Raw genomic sequence first — 12,764 nt, forward strand, 5'->3', positions numbered from 1 at the left:
AGGATCCTAGGCGACATGCCAAACCTCCTCAGCCTCCTTAGGAAGCACAGCCGCCCGTTGGGCCTTCTTGACCAGCTGTGTGGTGTTAAGCGTCCAAGTGAGGTCCTCACTGATGTGGACACCCAGATATTTGAAGCTGCTCACCCTCTCCACTTCGAGCCCCCGGATGAACAGTGGCTGATGAGTTCTCCTCTCCTTCCTCATGTCCGCTGGAGGGCAGCCGTGATGGCGTCTGAGGTGGCCCTGTTGGGCCAGTAGGCCGAAGATGAGAGCAGGTTCACATTGAGCACAGGTGACGGGTGTGAAAGAGTCTGGAGACGCTGTGGTGAATGTTGTGCTGCCTATAATATCATCCAGCATGACTAGTTTGGTGCTGGATCGCTGATGATCTGGGGAGGCATCTCCTTGGGGGGGCACATAGACCTCCACATCATAGCCAATGCTACCCTGACTGCTGTGAGGCACTGGGATGAAATCCTCAGAGCGATTAAAGTGACTTGGGTTAAAGATAAGAATACCCAACTATTTTGTATTCTTGGGTGATCTTATATTTAGACTAGGTGTTTGTTCTTTTGGCTTTAATCTCTTTACTTGACTCAAGGAGAGCCCTGCACAAGAATTCCTATATGCCTAGACTGTCTGTTTATGCATAAATGGCAAATAAAAATCTTGAATCTGGGTTGTCAGATCTTACGCTGGTACAGAGGACCCCTGGTTCCTCCTGGTGCAGGACAGTGGCCGGTCTCAGGTGGCCAGAGTGTGTAGGTAGTTCCTGGTTGATGAAGGCATTGATGCCACTGACTAGCCCTCACATTCCCCTCACCTAAATCTGACTGAGGACCTATGGGGCATTGTATCAGTGCATCCGGCACCACAAAGTACCACCACAGACTGTCCAGGAGCTCAGTGATGCCCTGATCTAGCTCTGGGAGAAGAGCCCCAGGACATCATCCGCTGACTCATCAGGAGCAGCCCAGACTGTCAGGAGTTCATACAGGCACATGGGGGCCATACTCACTTCTGAGTCACATTATGAGGTGAACTGATGAAGCCTCTTGGATGAGAGGTGAAACGTCTTCAAGCTAGAAATCTAGTCCAATTGATTATATTTCTAAGTTTTTTCAGCTTACTATGACCTGGATGACTGAGAATCTGCACAGACATTATGAGGTCTCATTTTGTTCTGAACAAATGATACAATGTACATTAGTAAAGGTTTTCAACTTGAATAATTTGTTCATCAAGATGCGATGTGTGATTTAAGTGTTAATTGTTTTTAGCAGTTCATATATATAGTGTATATGGATGAGGCTCATTGAGCTGTGGAAGCACTGTACAGTGTGTCATCAGAATGGTGTTATGATCGACAGTAACGGAGAAATAGCTACTGACAGCAGATTACTGCTGTGAAGTGGATAAAAAAGTCAAATGGATAATAGTAATTATGTTTTTCTTTTGGCTGACCCCAACTTTAATGGAGTTGTCAGTGAACACACTCGCTCTAGGTTCAGTTTAAGCATCCAGTGTGAGCGCTCGCGTCTTGTCAGTGAGCAATGAAGTCATGGATCCTGGCAGTGCGGGTGGGCTGCTTAAAACATGGTGTGAGTTAACGCATTTTACGTGATCAATAAAACTCTGGACCGTACCGTATGCGGCAGCGAGTTCCAATAGCTCCGTCTTCTTTTGTTTTTGTTTTTTTTTTTTCTCTTTTCGTGCTTTCTGAATTTGTCTATCAAGATCGGTGTGTGGTATCTGTTCTTATGGTGTCTTGTTGCTTGCTCTCTGTTGTTTTTTGTCCCTTACTGCTGCTGGAACACTGGAATTTCCCCACTGGAATCAATAAAGTTCTTCCTACCTAATAAAGTTCTACCAATAACTCCCCTAAGCTGCCTGGAAACCCTGCTGTTTGTGAACAAATGAGTGCAACCTTATTTTGGACTCTCATACGAGTACATGACAATAGATAGAATATAATAAAAGCAAATGACATGTATATAATCATTAAAACAATCTATATATATTCTATGTATTATGAATGTACATTATACTAAAGAAATGAGCATGGAGAAAATGAATTAAATGTCATGTAAACAAAGTGTGTATTTACAAAAAAGTGAGAGAGTAAAATTTGGATAATATCTAAATTATATAAATCATATGTACCCTTGTCTGTCTTAGATGAACTGCAACAGATTGCGTATTGCTGAAATACTTTAAGGTTTTTCTTTTTACTGTGTTTCAGTTCAACTGTTAGATTAAAGAACACACAGTGCTGTCAATGTGACTTTTGCTTTGCATGTACCTGAGTAGTACTCAGTAGATGGGGACAACTCTCTGATGGTCTCTACTTGCTGTCAGCACTGGGAAATGGAGTATCTTTGGATATATACTGTGAGATTGTGCGAATTGATTTCACCTTTGGCCACTAGATGTCACCCTACACAGTCTTAACACCAGAACAGCCTGTGTGCAAGATTCCCTTTCACAGACTGACATCAAAGTAATAACTACATCTTTCTCAATGTCCCCTGAGATGCAGAGACAAAGACCTCTGTCAAACAGTTTTATTAGGCTGAAAAGGCTGATTACATACAATTAGTAGCACTGTTTCCTCTTCACATGATTATTGTTGAATGGCACAGCAGGGATGGGCATTCTGTGAGCACAAAATATCTTGCTTCAGGATCTAGAGCGTGGCATTACTGTTGTCAGTTTTTACGTACAAGAATGGAATTGCTCACTGGTGATTTCTTGGATCCATTTTCAGGTAGGTGCCCAGATGTCTGAGGAGGCTCTGAGGATGACGTCTTGGCCTTGAACCCCACCAGTATGTCAGGTAAGACTCTGGATTATTCCCTCAGCAATACACACTCTGTCGTTTACCCCTCAGGTGTATTCAAATTATGATTTTTAGGGTGCAGGAGAAGCTAGAAGGAGTTGATATGGCAAAAACAGTGTGCAAAAAAGAAGTCAAAAGTGCTTCACTGAAATACAGACACTTAGGGCTATAATTTTTTTTAAGGCACATAAAACTGAGACATACCTTTTAAAATGTTGACAATCTACAAGTGATTTTTAGTCTCTCAAAATAAAACTGGAACCGATTTGTACTACATTTGAATATTGAAAGTAGGTTAAAATAGGCTTTCTACACATGATCGGCGACAGAATGACATCAGTATATTTTTCCTGTGATTAGAGCAAAAGTGCAGAACTGGCAGCAGTAATTCCTTTTGGTGTTATGTGCCAGCTGAATTGTACATCTCACTGCTGCACTCAGAATTGATTTTGAAGTCCGCTGAAGTCATTTTCAACCTTAGCCTTTGAACCCTCCACCTTAAGTTTTGTGAAGTGCCTTTTTTGTGGCCATGTCAAGCTGAACTGTAAAGCCAAAATGTACAAGCTGCTGGTTCTGGGAATGTTTTTCCCATTTCAGTCCTTTAATAATATTCTTAATGTAACTTTATGTAGAAGCATAGGACTGTCTCATTTTACTGGTTTATGTTATGGCCTCAATTTAAATGATTTCAACTCGGTAATGTAATGTCTTCTGGTTTGACATGGCAGACAGCTTGACAGACTTCAGTACCCATAAGTCTTGGTTGCTGTCGCTGTGGATGAGAATCAGGTGGAGCAATAGTTAGTGAATTAATCAAAACCTGATCCAGAAGCTGATAGGAAATAATTTTATTATGGATAGTTTTATCAGTTTTTTCAGCAGAGTAATCTTAAGCTTATAATCCATTGTTAGCGACACACAATTTTAAGCTCTGCAGGTGCACGTTTTTGACAAAAGCATCTTTGAAGATAACTTGCACCTCGTAGTTTGCATCGACAGATTTGAAGAAAATATTTTGTAACAGTTGTTACTCTTTAGCACTGATAGAGTAAATGGAAGTCTTTTGTTTCCATCCAAGCCTTGGAATAGCTCCACCTGTGAGTCACCTGACATTGCATGTGAAAAACAAACAAAAAAAGGTCTCCCAGAACCAGGGGCACTAAAAAGAACTGCTACTAACTCTCATTTCTATAGGATGACAGGACCCGGGGCCCATCTTGTAGTGTGCGCAGCTTATACAGCTGATCATGTGTAGAGGGCATCACCATCCCACCAGAATACCGTCAATGTACAATAGTTTAACTGGTTGGGGATCACCTTTTTAATGTGAGGGAACACAATGTAGTTAATTTCATTGAAATCAGTCTTCCTTTAAACCAATAATATTTTACACAAAACTGGCAAAAACCAAAATAATCCACAAGCCTTGTTTTTTTTCATTAATTGGCTAATGTCTCAGTTTGAACACGGAGCTCTACAGAGACAGCGTAGATGAATGATGAATTGGCTGTCGTGTGGATTTAGCCAGTCCTGGCGGCCTCGCTCACCCGACATACATGCTGTCAATTTCAGCATAGGGAACAGGCACAAGCTTGTATGAATCACATGATGAAGAAATGAACATGATCCCCTCACTTAGTGGGACATAGTGAGACTAAGAACAACAGACTATGACAGAGTAATGTTTCTCATGCTGTTGATTTAGGCTCCACATTAACCTGCTGTTTTATTGCCTAGCTTCTGAATGCTTTGATGTGAAAAGCCAAACAGTGTTAGTCTGCCTCTCTCATCTGATTCACTGAGCAAGTAGCTTTTTGTTAAAGTGCCTCTCCCATCTATTTTAGAGCCAGCAGAAAAATGCTCCCCCCGCTGGAAAGATGATGCCATTCAAAATGGTAATATTTCCCCTCCCTCTCCGCATTGCTTTTCCTCTTCTTTGTCAGTCTGGGTGAGCTCATAAACAATGCAGTGCTTTTTACTAAAACTGAGCTTCTGCTTCAGGTTTTAACCTCCTTCAGCTTTTGTTTTGCATCTTGTTAAAGACCTTGAATGTCATGAGTTAGACTGTTTACATCTAGTAACTTGATTACTCATTTGGAGAAATTCTAAAAACATTTTCTCACTTTATTCAGATTTCCAGGGCTTTTTCTATGGAGTGAAATTAGTATCAATAATAGTTACAAATGCATGTTAAATGATCTACAAACTGCACATTTACCTATGAGTATGATCATTTGTGTGTTATTTATAGTGCTTAGAAATGCGTTCAGTCCACAAACTACCAAGTAATCTGAACAGTGTTTTATATACATGTTCAACTTCAGGTTCATGGATCTGATGCACTTTGCTTTTGAAAATCTTTTTGTGCATATAAATATCTAAAATTTTTTGTGAAGTTGTTTTACAAGCCCTTTTTTTTCCACTGCTCATTCAAAACAGGAATTTTCTGAGTTTCCCGCCTCACTGTTCTGTGTAAAAAGGTACAGTGCCAGAATAGGCGGTTGAAGTTAACCCTCCAGAATGCCGTGACAAGAGGTAGTATTTTTGCCGAGATGAGTTCGCTCCACCTCCTGTATAAATGGAACGAGGTGGAATTGGAGGTCCAAGTGAGAGTGAGAGAGCTAGAGAGTGAATGAGGAGAGAGAGCAGCATCAGCAAGAACAGGAATCAGATTTAAAATATTTTGTGATTGCTTCACTGTGGTTACGTTCTAAAGTAGGAATAAACCACCACACCTCTACACCTGTGGGAAGGACTTTATGTAAATGCTGCCAAAACACATGCTTCTGTCTGTTCTGAGGTGAAGTACACTTTGTGTGTGTAGCCCTGCCATCAAACAGACACAGACCTGAAGCTGGATGCACGTATAGAAGCCTACTTTAATTTCAATTCATAAATATATTAAACAACATCAGATAACAGCCCGTTTGTTTCGTTTTCAAATGGGCTGCGAAATACACTGAGTATTCTGGTTCCTTTTCTTAGGTTCATCTATAGTTAGTTTCATTATGTATTTGGAGTTATGGGTATGAGCAAAAGCACCCATAAGAGTGTGAAAGATACATGCAGAGATCCTAGCTGCCTATGTAAATACCTTCATGCAGCTTATGATCTGCGGGGCAAAAACAGTAGAGTTAGATCAGTGAAGTTAAAACTGCATGACACTGGAAAAATAGGCTTACAATGCTCAAATTGCTTGGCATTTGTTTGTGGATTGAACCGTGCATTTGTGTACACTATAAATTACACACATCATTCTACACATTTGTACGTTTTCATTTGAAGATCATTTAAGACACAGTTATCATTCATCACCAGACTATTTTCCATATTTCTCTGAATCATAATTCATTACCAAAATCATTTACATTAAATCTATTTAATGTAATTTATAGTAGCATTTAGCCAAATGTAACATGCAAAGAAATGGGCTTGATTTTAAACATTGGTAACAAATGCATTTAATCCTAAGTATACATGTGACGTGTCCTGTGTGTTGAGTACCAGCCTGCTCGCAATATGTTAGACATATTTATTTTCAGCATATTCAGATTAAAATACTGTGGAAGAGACATAAGGATAAAACTCGAAGGACAAAGGTCCTGTACAGCGTTGCCACAATTTGATTAATCAGCAACTAGTTATAATCAGAAATCAATTGAGTTGTTTTGAGCAAAACTGGCAAACATTTGGCTATTGTATGTTCTCAAATGTGAGAATACACTGCTTGGACCTAGCAAGACATTCAGTGACATCACCTTGAGTGAGCTGCAAGATGTTTTGATGGATACAGTTTTTTTTTATGTTTTACAGACCAATCGATCAATCAAGGTTAATCAATAATGAAAAAGTATCGCTAGCTCTATAAGGACCGACTTTTCTGTTCAGAGAAACTGGTTGAAAAAGCAATGCAGCATAACCTGAAGTCACTTTAATCTGTGGACTAACCAACTGTTTTGCTTTGCTACATATTTGACTCATCAGTTAATCACTCATTAGCCACAAACAGAAATGTTTATACAAGTGTAGGACAGTAAGCTCAATTCCAAACACTCTTAACAGACATTTTAAAAGAAAGGCAGCACATCTAGTCTGTTAGGCGGCTGTTTTATATTCTCCACTGATCACTGGTGCAGTCAAGGACAGCTGAGTCAGTGTTTTTACAGATTGATATGACCTTTTCTAGAAGCCTGAAGTGCTTTGAAGTGGCTATACTCATTTCCGGTCTTTTGTGGTGTCTGCTGACATAAAAAGAGGACTTTTAAGAATATCTTCACGTTTGAGCAGTGATTTTTACAGCAGTGTTTATATAAAGGTATATCTGTTGAACATTCAGTATGAATAAAATGTTCTTAGTGGTTGATAAAACGGTTAATTGTGAGTGCATCAAGGGCAGCAAACACAAAAAGTTCACCTATAAACTGATGTCTAACATTAAGCTGCAGGGGTTGCTTTTTTTCCTCCAATATTTCATTTGTTGCATATGTCTTATCTGTATGAAAACAAAATAATTTGGTTTAGTCAGCTTGCTGTGTACCGTACCACTGTCCATATTTTATATACAGTTAATGATCTCATCGTCAGAGAGCAGCCTTTTTATGGACTATCCAGTAGGTTGGCAGACATTTGTCAGAAACGGCGCGCGATGCGGCCGAAAAGTGTTAGATGAACTCATTAAATGGCCAGACGAGGAAGTAATGAACAAACCCGTCTCTTTAATAAGAGAACTAACGTAAACAAAAAACCATACAAGACACGGTGGAAACACAAACTCACGGTCGGTATAACAGTCCGAGATCAGAGCCAGCAAACACATACATCCAGGGGAATCCAAAACGCATTGTCCAAAGATAAGTCTGTTAAGCCGATACACAGAAGCAGTCCGAAATAAGAGGGCAAGGCAGAACAGAATAATCCAAGGAAGCAGTCCGGGTCAGAAACACAAAATACCAATACCGAAGAAAATGCTGGCAAGTCAGAGCTGGGGTCTAGAACAATCTGGCAGCGTCCTGGTGGGAGGACGTTGCCTAAATAGAGGTGCAAACAATAACGAAACTAAGGTGAAACCAATGTGAGTGATGAAGAACGCAAAAAGACAGAAACTAAGGTGAAACAAAAACAGGAAGTAACGTCAAAATAAAAGCCGGACAGGAAGCAGCAGAACCGAATCATGACAACATTATTTCATCATTTGTAGCTTTGGTTAGGTGCAGCCTTCTCTTTCTGGGGTTGTCACATTTACATGATTGAATTTCAAACAAAAGTTCAAATTCCATGAGAACGCATGTAGACTAGTCCTAAACAACAGTTACTTGTAAATGCTGCCTCTGCTAGGAGGTGACTTCAGATTTTTTGGTTATAGTAAAGATAATGTAAGGCAGTAGCATTATAAAGGTCACAAAACAGCCTTACTTTGCCTTCTTTGATGCTGAATTTAAAATCAAAAACCAGTTGAAAAGATGTATTAACTCATATAAAACAGTAACAAGCTAGTCTTTACCAGACTAAGGTGATCTGTAGTTCTTCTTTAATAGGCTGAAGCATAGTTCATTATTATGACTCCTTATAGCTGACTTCTGTTTATCACCAGAAGTTCTGTTAATTCATTCTGTTCATTCGCAATTTGAAATTTTTGGAAGAAATTATGTTTTTATTTTTTGCTGTTTCTGCTCACATGATGTCAGTAAGAGAGTTTTTTGACTACAAAGCTGTTATTTACATACTGTACACGGGCTGTCCTTGAGCTGCATTTGAGCCTGTATCACCTGACTTTGATCAGCTCTAGGCATTGGTGGGACTGGGCTGGGTTTGAGGTTCTTGTGAGTCTTATAATATGATCACAGGTCCTGCAATAAGGTTAATGATAGTTTACTGCAATTGCACAACGATGAGAAGGATTTTAATAGGTGAAATTTTATTTAGCTAGTCTTCCGTGAATGTGTGCAGGTCTACCAATATACTCTCATTTTTGGGGGTGTTGTAGCAGAAGAGCTGACAGTATTTAAAATAGTTAAAAAGAAGAACTGCATCTAAAGTAGATCCCTGTAATTCGTTTTAAAGTGCAGGATAATCCACTCAATCTTTAACCTTTAGCAATAGGAGCCTTCTGTTGTTTCCCTGAGCTTCCCCTTAACTAACGTGTCCTCCTCAGGTAACACCAACAAGCCAGGGACATCTGGCTCAGAGCATCATGTCATTTGAGGGCCCTGGGGTAAAAGAGGTTCCTCATATCCAAAAATTGTCCGTGACCGGCTTTGAACTCCAAGGCCTGAAGTAATCGGTTACGTAGGGAGGTAGTATATCTGCGCAGGAGCCCACTGCAGGGCCATTGTGATGAGTTGCCACTGACAGAGGAACTATGGTCCTGTTTGTAAGAGTATATTATTGTATAATAGTACCATGAGAGTAGAAGACTGTCATTACTTCAAATAGAAAGGCCTTGTTGTTTGCCTCAGCCACTTCATGAATATCCAGAGTTGGCCGGTAGAGAGTATTTACATACACAGGTACTTCCTCAGCAGTATTTTACACAGGAAATCTAAAGTATTCCTCTGGACTTGCAATTCCAGCTTTCTGCTATTAGACGCAGGTTAAGAAACAAGATACAACTGATGAAAATGACAATTGGGGTGAGTAGAAAAACATTTTAATGTAATATTTAATTGTAAAAATTATTTTAGACTGTGCTATATTGAAGCAACACAAATGTATTTGTTTTTCTAAAAGTGTAACAGGGCAATTCTGAAAATAGTGAATATGGCAGTCTTACAATAATTTTGAAATTTTTTAATGTTCTTTCATATTAAAATAAATGCAAAGCTTGCTAGTTCCTTCCAGTTTTCAATCATATGATGTTTTGGAATTATAATTATTCTTTACATTTTTTATTCATAAATACCTTTTGAATATGTAAATATTAAAAGCATGTTTGTATAAGTAATATATACATATGTATTTCTAATTCCTCATAAAAAGCATGAACTATAAGAGTAGTTTTTATACCATTTATCAAGTCAGTTTTGCAAAAGCATTTAATCATTTTTCACAGTTTTAAAACAATAAATTTAATGCTTACATCTTTATAAAACCTTTTATTTTTGCCTTTTAAAATCTAAACTTATTTGAATCAAAATACCCAATGGAAAAAATCATTTTTTACATCTTATTGTGTGATAAAACCATAAAATGTCACAAGGAAAACCACTGTTGTTAACTGTCCACTCAGACAGCAGATTGTTTCAGTACTAACAGACAATAAAAGCTTAACAGTGTGTTGACAGTTGTTTAAGAAACTCCAAACAAGATTAGTCTATGGCAAGGACATCACCTCATCAAAAAGTTAAACTGGTATCAAGCCCTCTTTGCAAACAGATTTGCCTTACAGGACCCTGCCTCTTGCCAGCTGCTGCTGGTTGATTACATCTCTTTGTAGCACACTCACATTTACTACATTACCGGAGTCAGTAATCCCATGGTAAGCCTTGATAACCGTTTGTCCAACCAGATTATGTAAAATAAACATTGCTTATTCATTTTGAAATACTTGTAATCCTTAGGTTTGTACAATTAATGTTTAAAAGTATAATTTATCTTTAGATTGGTTATTTTCTGTAGATTAGTGGAAACTGTTCCCAGATTGATTCCACACGGGCAAATCCAAAGACTAAAAATGGAAAATCAGAATGTCCATATTTCAGTCATAATTGCAGAGAGACCTGAAGCAATTCAGTGTATCAATTGTTAAAGTGCCACTTATCTGCATTTAACATATAGGGGTTTGTGGTTGCCCGTTCTTTGCACTGGTCTTGGCTTGCCAAATAAACAACACTATCTTTTATGGAACATCATAAGACTCTCAGCGGTCACCAAGAGGCAGTCGTCTCTGAAGGAATCGTGGTTTATCTTACGGAATCGAAAAAAGTTGCTACTTAATTGTAGTGAAATGTAAAACAAAGTGGCTACAGGTGCCTGATTACACTGGCCACCACATTTCTGAATTCACATGTAAACTATTAAATCCCACATAAACTTCTCACCTCTTATATAATAAAATCTATCAAGAGCTACAAGTAATTGATATTAGATATTAAGATTTTCTTTATATTCACAGAGCTCAGTTGTCACTAGGACAAAGCAAAAGACAATATTGTCAGAACTGATGAAGTGAGATATCTTCCTTGCAATGACTGTAGTCAAGGCATGTCATTTTTCTCTTATGTTTTTCAAACTTGTAGGAGGAGCTAACAAACTGAGGTTTCAGTCAAATGTGGTCTGATCTACTAAGGAATGTGAAAATAGTACAATAAAAAATACTTTTATTCAGAATTTATAATGAGGAGAAATTTAATAATCTTAATTAGAACAGAAGTTTCTTCAAGTAAATCCTGTTAAATAGAAAACAGAATTGAGGAGTACACTTACAACCCCAAATCAGAAAAAGTTGGGATGGTATATAAAATCAAGATTTGTTGGGACGGTTGCATTTCAGGGCCAGTAATGAGGTGAAACATTGAAATGATGATTCCATGTGAACCAGGTGATGTCAACATCATGATTTGGTACAAAAGTGGCATCCAGGAAAGGCCGAGCCCTTTAGGAGCAAAGATGGGCCGAGGACCAACATATGTGTGAGGAAATTGTTGAAATGTTTAAAAACAATGTTCCTCAAAGAAAGATAGGAAGAGATTTGGATCTGTCACCCTCTATGGTGCAGAACATCATTAAGACAGTCAAGGAATCGGAAGGGATTTCAGTGTGTAAAGGACCAAGCCTGAGCTGGATGACCGTGCTCTCTGATCCCTCAGACGGCACCACATCAAGAATCGTCACTCTTCTTTATAAGATGTAACCACATGGGCTCAGGATGACTTTGGCTCACCTGTGTCAGGCTCTACAATACGTAGTTACATCCATAAATGCTGCTTAAAACTGGACTGTGCCAAAGGGAAGCCCTATGTCAACAGTGTCCAGAAGTTGACTGCTCTGGGCTCTGAGGCATCTGGGATGGACACAGTGGAAGCGTGTACTGTGGTCAGATGAATCAATCAGTCTTTTTTGAAAGGAATGGACACTGTGTGCTCTGGACCAAAAGACAAAAAAGACCATCCAGACTGTTAGCAGCAACAAGTTCCAGGGATGCCCATGCATATTTCAACAAGACAATGCAAAACCTCATAGTGCACATGACAAAGGCCTGGCTGTGGAGGACAAGGGGGCGCAAGTGCTGGACTGACCTGCCTGCAGTCCCCACCTATCCCCAATAGAGAATGTGTGGAGCACATTGAAACCCAAATTGTGTCAATGAAGACCCAGGACTGTTGTGCACCTTAAGTTTTGTTTGCAGGAAGAATGGGACAAAATGACACATGACACACTGAATCACTTGGTGTCCTCAGTCCCTAAACATCTTTTAAGTGTTGTGAAAAGGAACAGCAGTATCATACCATGGTGAACACTTTACTGTCCCAACGTTTGTTGAAATGTGTTACAGCGTCAGAATTTAAGTGAGTGTTTATTTTGAACAAAGAATAAAATTGATGAGGTATCACATCAAATAATGTGCTGTTGTTTTGTTTTCATTGTAATACAGGGTAGAGATGATTTACACAGCACTGTTTTCTGTATTCATTTTGATTTCAGATACCCAACTTTTTCTGATTTGGGTTTGTAAGGTCTTCAAAATGTCACCATTGTTTCCTCAAAACCTGGTACACCGACAGTATTGAATGTCTTTTTTTTTTTGGAAACCCTACAGTCTGCTATGAGTTCATTTAAGTACAAACAACAGGGATTTTAAAACCAAAACTACACCCATTATTGCCCAGGCCCCATGTGTTCACATACAGTGGGTACGGAGTGTATTCAGACCCTCTTAAATTTTTCACTCTTTGTTATATTGCAGCCATATGCTAAAATCATTTAAGTT

The 12,764-nt window shown here is 38.9% G+C and overlaps 1 protein-coding gene across 4 annotated transcripts in view; it reads left to right on the plus strand.

Moving 5' to 3' along the window:
* The window catches only part of thrb (thyroid hormone receptor beta), a 105,802-nt gene that overhangs the window by 81,998 nt on the left and 11,040 nt on the right, over window positions 1-12,764 (plus strand). For 3 of the 4 annotated variants that reach the window (XM_020620822.1, XM_020620821.1, XM_020620824.1), the window contains 2 exons: window positions 2,768-2,836; window positions 4,684-4,734. In XM_020620822.1, coding sequence (XP_020476478.1) covers window positions 2,830-2,836; window positions 4,684-4,734 — 58 coding nt within the window. In that variant the 5' untranslated portion in view covers window positions 2,768-2,829. The remainder of the gene's footprint in view (window positions 1-2,767; window positions 2,837-4,683; window positions 4,735-12,764) is intronic. The other variant, XM_020620823.1, reaches the window with a different exon arrangement.

This window comes from Monopterus albus, unplaced genomic scaffold (genome assembly GCF_001952655.1).
Source record: "Monopterus albus unplaced genomic scaffold, M_albus_1.0 scaffold249.1, whole genome shotgun sequence".
NCBI lineage: Eukaryota > Metazoa > Chordata > Actinopteri > Synbranchiformes > Synbranchidae > Monopterus > Monopterus albus.